The 19,487-nt window shown below is 42.9% G+C and overlaps 1 protein-coding gene across 2 annotated transcripts in view; it reads left to right on the top strand.

Annotated features, from left to right (window-relative positions):
• The window catches only part of TBC1D30 (TBC1 domain family member 30), a 301,699-nt gene that overhangs the window by 59,030 nt on the left and 223,182 nt on the right, over nt 1-19,487 (top strand). For both annotated transcript variants that reach the window (XM_029615714.1, XM_029615713.1), the window contains exon 2: nt 3,395-3,559. In XM_029615714.1, the coding sequence (XP_029471574.1) occupies nt 3,395-3,559 (165 nt within the window). The remainder of the gene's footprint in view (nt 1-3,394; nt 3,560-19,487) is intronic.

Below are 19,487 nucleotides of genomic sequence, written 5' to 3'. Positions count from 1 at the left end.
TATTTGCAGGGTGAAATGACCATATTTGACAAAATAATCAGATGTGTAAATTCCTAAGAATCCTTCCTTTCTTCACCTTTAAAATTCCCTCTTGCCCATATATGCCTCTTCTCTCCTGAGTACAACAATTCTCATACCATGGTTTAAAGGGCTCTGTTTCCATTTGAACCAAAGAACTTGGTAGAAAAGTGAAGAACTCTGGTTATACTTGATTATGCACATTAAAAACAAACTGTCAACACTTCAGAAATTCTCAACACAGCCACCGGCAAATTTGTGTCTTAATCCCTGCTACAAGAAAGGATGCATAGAAAAAGCATCTTGATTTTAAGAATATCTACAGATAAGAATTCTTCTGACTGTGGACCTTTATGTTAAAATAAAATTCTACTCTTAAAAAAAAACCCAAAACATTGACTGACTAAACTTAATGGGCCGGATTTTCAAAGGGTTACGCGAGTAAATCCGGAGGATTTACATGCGTCGGGCCTATTTTCAAAAGGCCTGGGGCTTGCAAAAAGGGGCGGGGGCGTGGCCAGAGGCCTCCGCATGGCTGCTGTGCCAGGGATTGCAGGCCGGCAGTTGGCCGGCGCGCGCAACTTACTTCAGCCCCAGGACTGAAGTAAGTTTGGAAATAAAAGAAAAACAAAAAGGTAGGGGGGGAAGGGCGGAAGAGGTGAGGGAAGGTGGGGGGGGGGGGTAGGGAATGGGGGAAGGCAGGGTGGCTCGGCGTGCACAATTGTGCACCCCTCTGCGTGCGCATGTTATAAAATCGGGTGTATATGTGTGTGCACCGGGTAGCGCGCGCACATGTACGCCTGCGCGCAGGTTTGAAAATCTACCCCAATATGCATATATGGCTGTTATAAAGCAGGCCAGATAAAGATTCACCAGTTAGTACCAATGGCCCATGCCTTCAGGATCAAAATATCATTACTGATACTCAGATTCTTGCTGCCTTCCATTGGCACGTCAATGAACTATAATTTTGGACAATCCATGCTCTGAGCCAAAAAGCTTCCTGCTCTCCTGAAAAGCACAGCTTTTTTCTTCTCAGACTCCTATTGCCCTAGTCTGTTCTCCTGTGTCCTAATAAAGAAGTTCACCTGTTGCTGCTTTGCAAATGGAGAAAAATTGCCTAGCTCAGCTCCTACTGTCTGATTGCTGACCAGCAAGGTGAGAAACAAACTTTAGCATCTAATTACATAAAGAAGGTTTAAGAGGTAATTTTAAATGTTAGGAGTTAGCTTTTAATATCCATGAATTGTGGAAGTTTTAGCTGATTTGCCAGAATTGAATCATTTGCTTATATATGTAATGTTAAATTGATACAAACCTTAATATATTGCTCAATTCTGACAAACAATAATTCTTTTATTTTGAGTAGAGAATCTAAAACATCTCAAAATAAAATGTGAGATTTGTAGAATAATCCCTGCAATCCTAGAGCTAATATCCCTAGAATTGAGCTGGTTGTCTCTCCTGTTCCCAGAGTTGTAGGAAGATGCCCAGGCTTTGTGCTGGCTGCCTTTTATTTCTCATGCATTCTCCCCCTCCAAAAAGATCTACTGTTAGTATAGACTTTTTAAATAAATACTATAGATAAGATGATACTGAATAAAGAGTAATATGCAAGTCACATTGTTGTGTTTTTATATTTATAGATCTCAGGTATTGAAATGTGCAAGAAAAGTAAAATTATAAAGTAATTGAAATTAAAATTGTTCATAAAAACATATATTTTCCTGAATAAATATGCTCAACAAGAAATAATCAAAAGTCCTAAAAGCGTCTGCATTTTCGTGCAATTGTGGTGGAGGAGGGAACAGTGTTTTCCCCCCTTTTTTTTAATTTTCTTATGATTCAGTCAGCTTCCATTTGCCATTTCCCACTTGCAGTTTAAACACTTGTCCATGTATGATCTGAACTGCTCAGCTAAGACCAGGGCTCTCATCTTAGATGCAGGCATTCACTGTTATGAAGGGGCAATTTTGACACTTGCAGCACTGGGACTTGTGAGTATCCTTTTTTTACCCTTGACTTTGCACCATTTTTGAAAGAGTACACATGCTCCTGCTTTTTATATGGGTAGTTATGGAAAATGTGTAAAGTTGAAAATAGCCTGCTTGTAACCCTGGGAACATCTCCTCTAAATGCAGCTACAAGAATGTGTTTTGTGAAATACTGCACATATGTTAGCTCTTTAGAGGGAAAGTATAAGTAATAGACAAGAAGTATATAAATTGTTATTTACCTGTGTAACTAGCTTTGAAAGTTAAGTCTTTTTTATTCCTCCAGGCAGAGCCCCAGTCTCCAAGAAAGTACAGAGCTCTTCCTTATTCCAACACTTTAACCATCCATTGAAGTTCCTTGAAGTATAAACTATTCCTCCCTTGCCATACACTGTTATTACCTTGATGGTTTTAGACATTTTTCTAATTTCCTGAATTCCTTTCATATTGTAATGACCTAGTTTTTATCTGCCAGGTTATTTATCCCAAGCTATTTTCCTTTGCTTCTTTCTGTTCTAGCAATCCTGTGAATGCTTTTTGTCTTGCTAGCTGTGGATCCTGGTAGGTTTTTAAAATTGTCCAGTAATATCCCAGCCATTTTGCTCTGATAGTTTCCCCACTAGAAGATGTTTCTTCATCTTCTAGGATGATCTGACATTATTCTTCAGTTTCCTGTACTGTAGGCTTCTGCCTTCATCTGTCTCTTCTATCATTGACTCTGAGATTTTCCTTAAGCAATCGCTGTCCTCCATCTAACAATAGGACACACTAGACAATACTGCATCCTTCAGAAGTTAAAACGGTTGCTCCAGTGTTACACTTCACATGCCATTACTTGCACTACATTTTGTTTCTGTACCAATAAAACTTTTCATACTAATTGCTCCTTATAACTGCAAGGATACAATATCTTAGGTACCTTGTAAAGTAAGATTACAGAGATCCTTCCCTTTCATTAACAAGACTGTGTGTGTAAGAAAAACAGGAGGTATGGTGAGGGAGGCAAATGCTAGTCAGCGATAATGGAGGGCAGCCAGAAAAAGTGAGAAAAGACCACTTCTGACTGTGCTAGTAGAATACAGCTTTAAAATTATCCATAATTTACTATGAAAACAGCACACTTAAAGTAGAAATTGAAAGCCTATTTCATTCACAGGTATGCAGGAGATATGGGGAGAGAGAAGCTAAATAATTATGGTGGATTTCAGCCTTTGGTTAAATGCAAGATGATGGTTGCTAGCTGAAATCTTCAGTAGCCTGTGCTAGGAGGACTAGGGACTTTTTTCATTTGTAAGTACAGTTGTATATGAAAAGTATATGCTGATGTGTGAGGATTTTTTTTTTTGGTTGACTTGTCAGAATGCTTTTTTTTCTTTTGATAGATATCAATGAACTGAAAGCAATACGACAAGAAGTGAATTACAGAATTGGTGTTCAGTCTGCAAAGCTGATTCGTCAGTTAAAACAAAAAGACAGACTTTTACACAAGATGCAGAAGAACTGTGATATTGTCACAGCTTGTTTACAGGCAGTTTCACAGAAGCGCAGTAAGTAACATTTTTTCTGTTTCTAAAATGTACATGTAATACTAATTGGATTAGTTTAACAAATATTAGAATACAAAACTGAAGGACATGTGAAAGAATAATAGTTTTAGACTAGTTAACCTGGCAGAGTATGTAATCCTATTTAATTTTTTAATTAATAAAATTGGGCTTTCAAAGCCTTATCAATAAAACTGAAAGAACATTGAGATTGCTGATGATTTCACAACCTGTTTGAAGAATCAGTTCTTAAACTGTCAGGGTTTCTTTTGGTTTACCTAGCTACAACTAAGTAATAGCATTGTTCATTCTTCCCTTTGGAAGCTGATTTGCAGGTCTGACACAAAAACTGCTATGCATACAATATATTTATCAGATGAATATGCATTCTTAACTATTGGCTTGATTCATCCAAATTCACTTTGTGTTCTGGAGGGTGGCTATCTGGGGAAAAACACTGGATAGTAACCTTCACAAAATGTTAGGGAGATATTAATCACTGTCTTAGAAAAATGAACTATCAGATGCTCATTTGCACTCTTCACTTTGCCTACTAACATGTACATTGAGCGGGATTAGATTTTTCCAGAAAGACCTGGACTTAGTTTAAAAAAAAATTTTTTTTCAGACAGTGGGACAGGTTCAGCAAAACAATTGGGAGCAGTTCAGGAAAAAGTGCTGCCAACCTGGAAGGCAAGAATTTGATACAGATGTAACACTGTCTTGGTGGGGTGCACTGAACGAAGGGGGTTGCACAATTCCCAGGTCTATCCATTACTGTCCCAGACCTCTTTTACTCAAATATGTCTCGCAGCAGCTCTTGGGAATGCTGAGGTTCATCCAGCTGGGGGGGAAGGTAGAAACTTCAGAGTTCTGGTGCAGTAGTAAGCAACAGAGCCTCTGGCATTAAGCTCTCACCCCACACTTTCTGGTTAGTGAATATTTACAGTTGAAGAGGTTTCTAGTAGGAAAGGTCACTGGAATAAAGCATGGGGTCCAATGGTGTTCAAATTAAAAAGCATGATCAAAGGTAAGAAAGCAAATATCATAAATAGCAAGATGAAAATCATGACTACACTAGCTGTAGTTTCTTTATCCATGATGCCACATCTATACTCTCTCCTTCCTGGAACTGAACCAGTGTCCTTGTCTATAATCTCTTCCCCCTAGAGGGGTAGGGTATTCTTTTCAACAATCAGCTTCCAAACAAGAGTAGACTAGCAAAATTCCTTTGTTCAAAAATGTCTCCAAAAAAGTCTCCAAGCTACTCTTATAAAAGTGTGAAGCCTCCACCCATGGCTTACTGGTCGTGGGGGACTGAAAGATTCTTCACGGTGCCATCCTAAAGCTGTGAATAAATTCTGTCTTTTTTGCAACTTTAATATTTTTGTGGACTCTGACAACTTTGACCACCCTTTTGTTTTTGTGGGAATCCCTAAGCTGGGTCTGGTCTCTTACCATCTGTCTGTGCTGTGTGATATAAAATAGCCAACTTCTGATTACTACAGCAAGGGGAGACTGCAAAACTAATTTCAAAAATTTCCAAAGCTTATTGCAAAACTCTATCCCCATAGCTCCTCACCTTTTGCTGTTAACTGGGTGCAGAGGTAAAACCCAAACACTCAGCCCTTCAAAACCAAGCTGTACTACAGGATTGCAAAAGCAAAAACTCTTCTCTCCAACAATCTTCATCTCCAAACTCCTCAAATGTACTTCAAACTCCCTTTCCTGGCATCTTGTGTGATGGTAAATGGAACTTTCTCTGAAGAGAGAGCGATTTTAAGTGGTGTATCGCAAGGATCGGTGTTGGGACCGGTCCTGCTCAATATCTTTGTGAGCGACATTGCGAACGGGATAGAAGGTAAGATGTCTTTTTGCGGATGACACTAAGATCTGCAACAGAGTGGACACGCCGGAAGGAGTGGAGAGAATGAGACTAGATTTAAGGAAACTGGAAGAGTGGTCGAAGATATGGCAGCTGAGATTCAATGCCAAGAAGTGCAAAGTCATGCATATGGGGAGTGGAAATCCGAATGAACTGTATTCGATTGGGGGGGGAAGGCTGATGTGCATGGAGCAGGAGAGAGACCTAGGGGTTATAGTGTCTAATGATATGAAGTCTGCAAAACAATGCGACAAGGCGATAGCAAAAGCCAGAAGAATGCTGGGCTGCATAGAGAGAGGAATATAGAGTAAGAAAAGGGAAGTGATTATCCCCTTGTACAGGTCCTTGGTGAGGCCTCACCTGGAGTACTGTGTTAAGTTCTGGAGACCGTATCTACAAAGAGACAGAGACAAGATGGAAGCGGTACAGAGAAGGGCGACCAGAAAGGTGGAGGGTCATCGGATGTCATACGAGGAGAGATTGAAGAATCTAAATATGTATACCCTGGAGGAAAGGAGGAGCAGGGGTGATATGATTCAGACCTTCAGATACTTGAAAAACTTTAACGATCCAAAGACAACGACAAACCTTTTCCGTCAGAAAAAAATCAGCAGAACCAGAGGTCACGAGCTGAGGCTCCAGGGAGGAAGACTAAGAACCAATGTCAGGAAGTATTTCTTCACGTAGAGAGTGGTGGATGCCTGGAATGCCCTTCCGGAGGAAGTGGTGAAGTCCAAAACTGTGAAGGACTTCAAAGGGGCGTGGGATAAACACTGTGGATCCATCAGGTCTAGAGGACGTGTATAAAGAGGAGGCAGCAAAACACTGCACGGAGCGGCAGTAGCCACAGAGGCATTCACGGAGCGGGATGCCAGTGGCCAGTGGTTGGTGTTCCACCTTCACGGAGCGGAAGGATGGAGGGCTGCCATCTCCAAATTAAAAAACAAAACAAAACAGGGGTGGGTAAGAGTATGTAAAATTAACGGAGAGTTCATAGGCTATAGGTATTACCAATTATTAGGCTTATTCAATATTTGTTGATAGTTAATGTGGCTTTCAATGCATACTTCACTTTCAATACATATCCAGCATAGCTCTCTGCTTCAACGGCAGGGGAGAAGAAAAACTAATACTTCACGCATATCCAGCATAGCTCTCTGCTTCAACGGCAGGGGAGAAGAAAAACAACCAATAAGGGCTGAATAACATAGTCTGGGTAAACAAATAAGTATGGGTGTAGCTTGCTTGTTGTGGCGGTTACTACCCCTAACTAATCAAGCTTGATATTTCACTTGGATGCAGCTCCATCACTGCTCTCTGCATTAATGGTGGGGGCGAAAGGGAAATAGAACCAAGGGTTGCTAAGAGCCAAGAGAAACAGATAAGTATGAAAGGAAAGAAGTGTGAAGCTTGCTGGGCAGACTGGATGGGCCGATTGGTCTTCTTCTGCCGTCATTTCTATGTTTCTATGTAAATGTGGAGGCTCACCAGAGTCCTTGATCAATCCACTGGGTAAGTAGAAATACCCTTTGCACATGCATGGAGTGCAATTTATACCCCTGAGACACATCACAAAAAGGGGATGGCAAAAAGCAGTAGGACTCCAAAAGCTTAATAATAAGGGATAACAGTAGGGGCTATACAGATTTGGACCCCCAGTAAGCAAGCTTCACTGCAAACCTTATTTCTCTGTATCAAAAACTGCCTAATGTCTGTGAACATCTATTCACCTAAATTTCTCTTATTCACATCTGAAACAATATATTTTACTTGATCCTCACTTAAGTTTGCACTAGAGCAATATTTTGTTTCTCCTAGGGCAAGCAGGATGGTAGTCTTCACATGTGAGTGACATCAGATGGAGCCCGGCACGGAAAACTTTGACTGGCACACTGAGGATACCCAGCATGCCACTATCCGCACGTCCACATGGGGTCTGTCTTCAGTCTTTTTTTCCCACTAAGTGTTTGCCTCATGGTAGTAGAGCTCTGCTCTTTCCTTTTGGTTTTTTTTTTTTTTTAAGTCTTTCCATTGGTTTTTCGGTGGTCTCTGCGCTGGGTCTCTCTTACACCGTTCGGTGTCCTTCCTGCGGCATGGTAGGTTGAATTTTTCCCCTTGTTGCGGTCGATTCCTGGTGGGTCACTTCTTTTTGGCTGCCAGCCATTGACCGCTGGCCGGCTGTTTATGGGGACTGGTTTTCAATGATGCCCCCAGTGTCCACGGACCATGTCTATCACTGATCCACATCAGGTTTGTATCCTCTGCCTGGAGGCATAGCATGACGTCCGGGGGTATGCTTTCTGTGATCAAATGACCCCCAAAGGCTGTTGCTCTCAGCTGGATAAGATCGAAAAGCTTTTTGGGCACAAAGTCTGACCCATCTACTCTGACATTGGGGTGTTGACACCGGGAGCCTGCAGGGAGCTGCTGGATATGCTGTCCTCTCTGCTTCTCCATTGGGACCCTCTCGAGAGAGAGGGGCTTGGAGATAGACCATTTCTGGTGTTCTCGCATTCCAAGATATTGGGATCTTCGCCGCCTTCTACGCCAGGGAAGAACCAGGGCGAGCACAGAGGGACGTTGCTGGTCACCATCCTTACAAGGCATCCGTCTGGTGCGGCACCAGTGTATGCTGTACCGGCACCAAAACAACCCTGAGGAGAGGAGGCCTAGGCCTCTATCAGACCAGAGAGTCCCAGGTATTCCCCATTGATGCAGGGCTCTGAGGAGGCTCTGGTGATGCCTCCTCCTGCTCTTCAGTCCATTCTTTCTTCAGTGGACTTTCAAGAGGAGTTGGATCGCAGGGTTCAGCTAGCGGTGCTACAAGCCCTGCGGGGTATCAAGCCACAATCTGCACTGGTTCCCATACTGGTGAGGGAGCCTGCACCATCTCTTGGCATCCCTGCTCGAGCATCTAGACATCCTTTTGGTCATACTTCTCACGCGACCTGTGCCAGGGGTATCATCGGTGCTCCAGTGGACACCGATGTCCTCTTCCAGAGTGATTTTCCATTGGGTCCTCCAAGGAGGAAGAATTGTTGCTGCCAATGACACCCACGGAGATGCCAGTTCTGTGGCTGTTTTCCCTGCTTCTGGCCCCAGGCCATTGGGGGTTGTGGGGCCATTGATGCCCAAGGTGCCCAAACTGAGAGGCTTGGGCAGGGACCCTCCACATCGGCCCTCCGGGGACCTTAGTGAGGAGGAGCTCCATATGATCCGTGGGGGGATGATAGCTCAGAATTCTCTTCAGATGACTGAGGCAACCTTTCTTGGAACCATCTCTGCTGGGCGAGAGGCGTAGGTCCCCTCCTGGAAGACCTTTCCTTTGCGGGCTTTGTCCAGGCAATGACAGAGGCCATCTTATTTCAGCTTCTGACTGAGGAGGATGCCCAGCACAAAATGCTGGAAGTCCTCCAGTTTGAATGCCCCAAAGGAAATAGTGGTGGTGCCAGTCCTTGACATTTTTAAGGAGCTACTCCTTAGGATCAGGGAACATCCTGTGACTGTTCCTCCAGTCAATCGGAAGGCGGATGCAATTTACTTAGTGCAACAAGCATTGGGGTTTGAGAGATGACACCTCCTGCATCAATCTGTTGTGGTGGAGTCCTCCCTCAAGAAAGCCAAGTGCTCTGCACCCACGCCTCTGCTCCTCCAGGTTGGGAACATCGGACGTTGGACACTCTGGGTAGGAAGGTCTACCAGGGGCGCTATGCTTATCGCTTGCATTGCCTCCTACCAACTATATATGACTTAGTTCCTGGACTTGCTTCCACAAGTTCTGGTATACTATCAGAGCCCCTGCCTTAATAGCAGCAGGATTCCTTTTTGGTGGTGGTACAGCAGGGTCTGGAGATGGGTAAACATGAGCTGAGATCCACCTATGATGATTTTGAGATGGTGGCTAGGGTGGCCACAGCGGGCATTGGCGCCCGAAGGATGGCCTGGCTCCATGCCTTGGACCTTCAAGGGGAGGTCCAGGAGAAGCTGGCAGATCTGCCCTGCACTGGGGAGAATCTCTTTGGGGATAAGGTCAGGGATGCGGTGGCCCAGCAGAAGGACCATCATGAAACCCTTCAGCACCTTTACACCAGTACCTCTGACCTGCCGTCCTCAGTCAGAAAATCCTCATTACAAGGCTCTAGGAAGTCCTTCTATTGCCAGAGAAAATATTACCCTCCTTCCTCGAGGGCATGCACGCCACGCCATGCATGGCTTCAGAGGTCGCTCCAGGCATCAGAGGGCCACCAGGACTCAGCCAGCCCCCCAGCAGAGCCCCGCCATGAGGTTTTGAGTGGGAGCGGGGAGCATGAGCTAGACTGCCATACCCTTGGTAACCTGCCCTCCAGTTGGGGGCAAGCTGCGTCTTTTTGCTGGACCAGTGGGTTCTCTCCATGGTTTGCCAAGGGTACAGGCTAAACTTCAGGGATGTCCCTGCGGACTCTCCCCCATATCCATTGTGGGCCTCATCTGTTCATCAGGAAATACTTTTGACAGAGCTCTCCACCCTTCTAACGGCTGGAGCCATTGAGCCTGTTCCTCTGCATCAGCAAGGACGGGAGCTCTACTCTCAGTATTTCCTGATACCAAAAAAACAGGGGGCCTCCACCCTATTCTTGACCTCAGAGCCTTGAACAAGTTTCTTCAAAGAGAAAAGTTCAGGATGGTCTCTCTGGGCACCCTGATCCCACTCCTGCAAAATGGAGACTGGCTGTGCTCCCTCAACTTAAGATGCCCACATCAAGATCTTCCCTGGTCACAGGAAGTATCTCCTATTTATTATTGGCAGGGAACACTTCCAGTACAGAGTGTTGCCATTTGGCCTTGTGTTGGACCCTCGTGTTTTCACCAAGTGCCTAGCAGTTGTGGAGTTGCACCCCCACAACTAGGTAGGAGGTTCCCCTACCTCGATGACTGGCTGGTCAAGAGTGCCACTCAGAGTGTGCTACGTGCACTCAATCTATTCATTGTGATGCTGCAAACTCTAGGGTTTATCAATTACCCCAAGTCCCATCTCATCCCAACACCATGCCTAGGATTTATTAGGGCCAGACTGGATACAATGCATGCCAGGGCATTCCTGCCCAAAGATCGAGCACTGCGAGTTTGGTCCGCCGAAGCCGGCAGGTTTCAGCTCGCCTTCTGCTGTGTCTTCTGGGTCACATGGCAGCATCTGTCTGTTACCCCCCTGACCCATCTGTGCATGCACAGAGTTCAGTGGACATTGCAGCCCTGGTTTGGGGGGGGGGTGTGCATGTGGACATCCTCCATACCCAAGGTCATTGGTTAGCTCAAGAATCTCAATGCCAGATCAACTTCCTAGAGCTTGCGGGATTGCTTGTCCCACAAAGACAATCAGTTGGCAATGTGGTACATAAACAGGGGGGTACTGGTTCATTCCTCCTCTAAGAGGTGGTGCAGATATGAGCCTGGGCTCTGTCACAAGGCAAGCTCCTAAGAGTAGTGTACCTGGCAGGGACAGAGAATGTGGTTGCCTGAGTCAAGCATTCCAACCGCATGAGTGGGTGCTAGATCAAATGGACATTTCATCTGTGAGGAACCCCTGATGTAGACCTCTTTGCCTCCCCTTGTGAGAGCAGAGTGAGCCACTTCTGCTCCCTATACAGGGCAGACGGATTACAACCTTTGATGTCTTCACCAGCCACTGGGGCAAGGGTCTTCTGTATGCATAATCTCAGCTTCCACTGGTAATGAAGACTCTCTTGAAGCTCCAGCAGGAGAAGGGGACCATGATCCTTGTGGCTCCCTATTGTGGGACCTGTTGATCAGAGATCCAATCAGTCTGGGGACCCCCCAATCATATTACACTGGATCAGGGCAGGCTGCGCCATACGAGCCTCAGGTCATTAGCTTTGATGGCCTGGATATTGAGAGGCTAGTCCTGCAGTCCTTTGACCTCTCTGATGTGTCTCAGATCCTGGTTGCATCTAGGAAGCCTTCCAACAGGAAGTCTTACAGACTGAAATGGAAGAGGTTCTTAGTCTGGTGTGAGGGTCATGGCTTGGACCATTCACCTGACCCACTCCAAAGCTGCTGGACTATTTGTGGCATCTCTGAGGTTGGGTCGAAAAGCAATTTGGTCAGGGTACACCTGAGTGCTATTGGTGCTTACCATCAGGGTGTTGCTGGTACGTCCATCTCTGTGCAGCTCTTAGTAGGGCAATTTTTTGTGGGGTCTGCTTTAGCTGAAGCCTCCCTCTGGCCTCCTGTTGTGTCCTGGGACCTCAAAGTAGTATTGATGCGGCACGTGTGAGATCCTTTCGAGCCTTTGCGCTCCTGCATTCTGAAGTTCCTCACCTGGAAGGTTCTCTTCTGGTAGTGGTCACTTCAGCTCACAGGGTCTGTGAGCTTCAGGTCTTGGTTACGTATCTGCCCTACACAAAATTATTTCATGATAGGGTGGTTCGTGTATGCATCCTAAGTTCCTGCCTGAGGTGGTGACTGATTTTCATCTCAATCATTCTACCTACCTTCTTTCCGAGGCCTCATTCACATCAGGGTGAATGGGTGCTGCACAGTTTGGATTGCAAGAGGGCCTTAGCTTTCTATTTAGAATGCACAGCAGGCCACAGGCAGTCCACACAACTCTTCATATTTTTTGACAGGAATAGATTGGGAGTTGCGGTGGGCAAGCAAACTCTGTCCAACTGGCTGGCGGACTGTATCTCCTTCTGCTATGCGCAGGCGGGCCTTCAGCTTGGAGGCCGTGTCGAGGCTCATTCTGTGAGAGCTATGGTGGCGTTAGCCCACTTGCGGGCAGTTGCAATTGCCAAAATCTGCAGGGCTGCAACGTGTAGTTCCTTACACAAGATCACTGCCCACTACTACTTGGACAAGAATGGTTGGCACGACAGTAGCTTCGGCCAATCTGTCCTTTGCAATATCTTCCAGCCTTAAACCCAACTCTCCCTACCTAGTGCCCATTGTTAGGATTCAGGCTGCCTCCCTCTGTTACCAAAAGTACTGAAGTTTCTTGTGCCCATTGGCACCCAGTTAGTGGCTGTTGGTCATTGTATCTGGGAGCAGCCTGTAGCTTGGTATTCACACCCACATGTGAGGACTACCATCCTGCTTGTCCTAGAAGAAAGCAGAGTTGCTTACCTGTAACAAGTGTTCTCCTAGGACAGCAGGATGTTAGTCCTCTGGAAACCTGCCTTCCACCCCAGGGAGTTGGGTTCTCTTGCGTTATTTTTTAAAGTTTGTCACTCATGAATTCTTTTACGAGACCAAAGAGGGACGCCACATGTATGAATGTGCAGATAGTGTCATGCTGGGCATGCTCAGTGTACCAGTCAAAGTTTTCCATGCTGGGCTTCATCTGATGTCGCCCAAATGTGAAGTCTAACATCCTGCTGTCCTAGGAGAACACCTGTTACAGGTAAGAACTCTGCTTTCCCATTAGCTTTTATCCAAGTGAATTGTGAGGTGGGTTTTTTTTTGGTTGGTTTTTTTTTTGTCATTTAAAATTTAATATTTGTGGAAAAATTAGGAAAACTAACTTTTAACTATTGTTAGCATAGTAGCTAGACAAAGCAGGCTGAGAACTAGAGAAACCAGGGTTCAAATCCTGCTGATGCTGTGTGACCTTGGGCAAGTTAGTTCACCCTCCATTATCTCAGGTACTAACTTACAGGCCGATACATTACAGTGCGCTCGGTGTATAAGGGTAAGAATAGCGCGTCGAACGCGGCGCCAAACACCCCCCCCCCCCGAAACTAATAGCGCCCGCAGCATGCAAATGTATATTAATGGGCCTATTAGTTACTAACTTACAGGCTGATACATTACAGTGTGCTCCGTGATTGGCCGCACGTTTTCAACGCGCTGTTCTTACCCCTTATACAGTATGGGTAATAGCGTGTCGAAAACGCGCAGCCAATCCCCCCGAAACTAATAGCACCCGCAGCATGCAAATGTATGTTGATGGGCCTATTATTTATTCCCGCGCCATACAGAAAGTAAAATGTGCAGCCAAGCCGCACATTTTACTTTCAGAAATTAACGCCTGCCCAAAGTCTGGCGTTAGTTTCTGCCGGCACTGGGAAAGTGTACAGAAAATCAGAAAAAACTACTCTTCTGTACACCCTCCGACTTAATATCATAGTGATATTAAATCGGAGGCCCCAAAATTAAAAAAAAATTTAAAAATCTGCCCATGGCCTGCGGTTTGGAAGATGGATGCTCAATTTTGCCGGCGTCCGTTTTCCGAACCTGTGGCTGTCAGCGGGTTTGAGAACCAGCATCGGCTGTCAAACCCGCTGACAGTCGCCGCTCCTGTCAAAAAGGAGGCGCTAGGGACGCACTAGTGTCCCTAGCGCCTCTTTTTACTGCGGGCCCTCATTTAAATACTGGATCGTGCACCCAGAAGAGTGGCCTGAGCGGGCGCTTGCCTCAGAGCGCTGGCTCTCCTGCCGATTTTACTGTATCGGCCTGTTAAATTGTTAAGCCCTCTGAGGATAGGAAAATACCTATTGTATCTGAATGTAATTCAGTTTGAGCTACCAATGAAAAGGCATGAACTAAATAAAACATTTTTAGTTAGTGTTTATTATTTATCTTGGAAAGCTGCTGGGCCAGTAATGCTTTTTCGACTGGGGATCACACTGCTTGCCTTTTAAAAAGCTGCAGTCTAGCTCTTATGGTATATCTGTCTAATCTTCAATGTGAATACTATCTTTTAGCCTAATCTAAATAGTTTTCCTTATATTCACATTTTTACTCCCTCTCTTTCAAGCTCACTCACAGTAATATGCTATTCTACATGCATGCAAGCACTTCTGATATTGATACATCTCTCAGCACTTTGTTCCACACATATCTGTGATTAATATATATTTCTAAGAATGTAAAAGATGAAAACACATGCAGTACTATTATAATGCATAGCTGCGTATGAAAATATTGAGCCATTCACACTTACTAGCCATTCATATAGGTAGCTCAACTACATGCTGTCATATCTACCACACAATTCACACACTCCACTGCACAGGTGAGTTCATACTGGAACTGATATCACATGCTAGAAATATAAGAATATAACTTTTTTTTTTTCCCTTTTGGCATGCTTAAGGGTATGATGGGGGTTGGTTTCTCTGCCTCCTTCACTACTGCTACTGTGGGAAGTTTAGTGGGCCCCTCTGGATATTTTGGCTGCTGTTTATTTTTCTCCTACAGCAGTATTAGTCATGTGGCTGAAAAAGAAGGGAAGCCACTTAAACCAAACCTTACCTTACCATAGACAAGGCACATGGTGAACATCATGCTTACAGAGTTCAATCAAATCAGTTAAAAAGAGAAAAGGAAAACTGGTAGCACTTTGAAGAACAAATGTGCAAGTATATTACTGAAAAGCAAAATGAATCCTCCAAACCCTATCACAATAGAACACAGTAAACCTATGGTAAACAGCCAAAACCTATGATTCTATGCATAAAGAACAGACAGCACATCAATGGAGTAGAAACATGAAATGTGACAACTGTGCTTGTGTTGCATGCATGAAACGAATACAGCAGGCATGCAGTCATATGAGCCTTCCCCAATAAACTGCTGCACATACTGCTATTGATACAAACAATATAACAGAAAATCATGTGCTTACCACTTAACTAAACATGATGCACCCAGTTTTATATCCCTCCCTTATCTTCTTTTCTGGCAAGATGTACCCTCATGGACCCTTCTAAGGGCACTGAGCAGCCCGCAGGCCTTATAATTGGTCCAATATCTGGGAGGATCTTTGAACCAGTAAAAGGATCCTGACTTCTCTGGCATAGTCTGAAAAATTAAAGTTAAGCAGGTGTAGCCACAATGGCAGCAATCCTCCCTCCCTGGGCTTGACCGCACTACCTGTGTGGCACTCCCAGGTCTGACCGGCCTCAGCTGAAAGCGATGTGAACTTGGATCCCCTGAGCCTTGCCCAGGAACCTTCATAACAATGCTGTTACTTAAACCATAGAACCAGTCTGTCTGTTTTGTTTTTAAATGCAGTGATTGTCTGTCTCGCAGTACTTCATTATACCTGTACTGTTCATGAAAGAGCAGAGATTTCCTATGAGATGCTTCACTACTTCAAGGGGATATGAGATGGAGGATGGTCACTTTTTTTTTTTTCTCCTCACCCTTTTACGATATATTTTTAAAGATGTTAAGGTGTGGTATGCTAGGTGTAATAGAGGGAAGAACGACGTTTTCTAGTTGTGCAAAGATCTGAAATTTAATGTTTGCAAGCAGTGTCCTTCTTGAAGTGCATTTTGCTGGTGGTAAAGGAGTGAGGGAAAGGCAGAGAGTACAGTAGAGCCATATTTGTGTCACTATTACAAAATACAAGTGGAAGTGCTATACATCCAGCATTCATTCCCCCACAGGCTTGCCACGCTGTCCACTTATGAACCAATGTGGTGATTGAAATGTGGCCAAACATTTTTGGCTTCTTACTCTTAGTTCAAGGAGATGTCTTTGGCAGGAGCATGCTCAAATAGTTTTCTTCACCCAGTTCTAGATGTTTGGGACATCAGGAGAGTGATGCTACATATCCAAAAAGAAATCAGATTAATGCCTATTATAAGGGAACTTATATTATACAATTCAGAGCAGGGCCCAGTTTAAAAAGGCATGTACATTAAATTGGATTTATTTTTTCAGAGGTATGCAGGGACTCTGAGCTGTGTCTGTGTGTATTCATTTGTGTTATTATAGGGTGTGAATATTTGTTTAATTTGGAAAATAAATTTTCTGCCGGAAATGTATTCTAAGCCTTGAATTTGGATGAATCGAGCCTTGTATTTGAATATTCTATAAGTTTTATATTAGAATATTTTTAATTGGATGTTAATAGCTTGTTCCATAATGATTTGATATAATAGGTTTCCTTTAAAAGTTTTGCCTAGTTATAAAATACCATATCTAGAATTTCGCCTTGGTAATTATCTTGTTGAAGCTAATATTTGTCTTTGTTTTATTAACATGCAGCATGGCAGCACATTATGTTCAGGTACAGTATCATATGAAATGAAAGCATGACCACTGCACTACAATGCCTGCAACAGCTTTCATATGCCTGCAAACGTTTTTTGTGTACTTTAAGGGTAGGGACCTTAGTCCCAGGATCCAAAATAAAAACTGAAGACTATCTTGGTGTGTTATAACAAAAAGAGAAAAAAAAATCAGTGGGGAAAAAATGTTGTCTTTACCCACTGATTTGCTATCATTTATGGGGCATATTAATCATACTATTTTTTTTTTTCCTCTTAAAAAAATATATAGTTACTATGCATTGAGGATTGGAGAAATGAGATTTTATATTAAGCATGTTTACAACTTTAATATTAAAGCATGAAACTGTGGTAAGATTTTTTTAAGATAGAAAAATGACAGTGCATAGCTCCTAAATGAATAAAATGGTATGTGGTAAATGTAGGCTTTATACATTAAAATCTTATTGCAGCTTTGGAATTTAGACCCCAAGTTAACTAAGAAGACCTTAAACAGCAATATGCTGATTTTGTACATTCAAGTTGATATTTTTCTGTATGCAAAAAAAAATAAAAATTTAGCATGAACATTTACTATACACTAATTTCTTAAGTCTGCAAAATCCTATGTACTTTTGATGTCAGATAACAAAGTTTCAAACGTGAACTGAAAACATTTATTTATTTGTGTTTTTTCTATACCAGCATTCGCGATAGGTATCACATCATGCCGGTTTACAATTAACAAAGGGGTGTCAAAAGAAGATACAACAAAAAACATTAAAAGGTGTTGAACTAAAAACGTTGCAGTTACAATAAAACAGGGAAATACACAACTGGGAGCAGAAAAGGCGATAGGAAGTTTAACAGAACCAACAAAATTTACAAAATTTTTGGTATTTGCTAGGTTATGGTGTTTTGCAGTTTTGTTATTTTATTGTGTTGAGGTAAAGTCTGAGAGTCTGTTAATGATGAGTTAAGGCTCTATTAAATGGTTAGTTACGGTTCAGTTGGGATCTGGAAAGGCTTTTTGAAATAGCCACGTTTTGAGTCTTTTTCTGAATGTTGGAAGGCATGGTTCCTGTCGTAGATCCGGTGGAATGGAGTTCCAAAGAGGTAGTCCTGCTGTGGAGAATGCCCTGTCTCTGAAGGTTATATGATGAGAGGTTTTAGAGTGTGGTACCTGTAGAGATTCTCTATAGGACTCTCTGGGTCTGGAGGAGATGTGTTTTCTGAATGGGATTTGTAGGTTGAGCGGCGAGCATTGATGGATGGCTTTGTAGGTCGTGGTAATGGACTTATATATAATTCTATAGTGAATTGGTAACCAATGTAGGTCTTTGAGGATTGGAGATATGTGATCTCTTCTCCTTGTGTTTGTCAATATTCTGGCTGCCGTGTTTTGAACAATCTGAAGAGGTTCAGTGTGAGATGAGGGGAGACCTCATAATAAAGAGTTGCAATAATCTAATTTAGAGAAGATTATTGCTTGCAGGATAGTTCTGTAGTCATGAGAGTGGAAAAGTGGTTTTATTCTTTTTAAGATGTGAAGTTTATGAAAGCAGTCCTTGGTAGTTTGGTTAATAAATGATTTCATGTTTAGCCGATTATCAGTGATAGCTCCCAGGTCTCTTACTTGTGCTAATTGTAAGTTGGCTGGTGGATTTGAAGTGATGTTGCTGTTTTCCGGGGATATGAGAAGGAGTTCGCTTTTTGAAGAATTTAGGATTAAGTTTAGGCTGGAGAGGAGGCAGTTGATTTCTAGCAGGTATTTTTCCCAGAATTCTAGAGTTTTTGTGATGGTTCTTTGAGGGGGATGACAATCTGGACATCGTCTGCGTATAAAAAGTATTTTAGGTTCAGATTGGTTTACAGTTGGTAGAGAGGGAGAAGGTAAATGTTAAAAAGCATAGGTGAGAGGGAGGAGCCTTGCGGAACTCCTAGAAAGGAGAGATGCATATGATTTAACGTAAAAATACCAATCTGCCGATAACCCCACTACCGGTACCAGAGATAATGTTAGGGTGAACAATAAGTACTGAATGATGTAAAGTGAAATAATAGTAGAATTAGTATTCGTATTTACTGTAGTGTTGACCTAGAAAATGTGTGAATATGAGCCAGTATATGAACGCTGCAGTGCTGAATGAATGTCAAACCAGAATGCTATGCTGATTTTGTAAACCATTGTGGTGATCTGTTGGAACGATGGTTTATAAAACGCCTAAATAAATGTCAATAAGTAGATAAAATATGCTGTACAATACCTGAACTTGAAAATATCCTTTTACATGGCAATAGAATGGCATGATTTCCATCATTTCTTGTGATGAATTACAAGTAATGGATAAATATAAAATGACTTAAAATATAAATGTTTGTTCTAACTTGCATGGGGGGTTGCTGACACTTTTTTCTGTCTGGCACCATTCTAGCAATTCAAAATGAAATGATTGGAGAAGTGGTAGGTGGAGAGAGAGGTATCAACAGGTCTCTGCTCAGGTTAAAAGGAACATTTGTCAATAAATGGGAAATGTAATTCATTTACTTATTTGTTTTTATATACCGGTGTTTGATTTACATATCACATCGGTTTACAAATAATTTGACAGGTACAGTAAATGATCAGAAAAATGTCATAGGAAGTTATAGTAGCAACATGGGTAAAAAACAGTGCCAAAAAGATAGCATAAATAATAATGGTGTAGCAAAATAAATAGTAAATAGTAGTAAATATTAGAGTAACAGTGTAACAATTATCATTAGGTATATTTTGTAATAGAGAGGGTAATAGGGATGGGTAGCATAGTTAAATAGCATAAATAGACAGCATAAATAGTAATATAATGAGAGCAATTAGCATTGGTGTAACAGGGGTGAATTTATTGGAATGGTGGTGGGGAGGGGGGATTGCTCTGAGTGCATGGTTAAGGTTCAAGTGATCATTTTTATTTTCATAAAAATATAGTTTCAAAAGTTATATTTCCTAGATACAAATGCTGCTATTGGAGTTTGTAAGGTGTCCAGGGCTGTATATCCTTCCCTTCTGGAA

Source organism: Rhinatrema bivittatum, chromosome 9 (genome assembly GCF_901001135.1).
Source record: "Rhinatrema bivittatum chromosome 9, aRhiBiv1.1, whole genome shotgun sequence".
Lineage (NCBI taxonomy): Eukaryota > Metazoa > Chordata > Amphibia > Gymnophiona > Rhinatrematidae > Rhinatrema > Rhinatrema bivittatum.
Note: the sequence above shows the minus strand (reverse complement) of the source record. Positions and strands in the feature narration are given on the sequence as shown.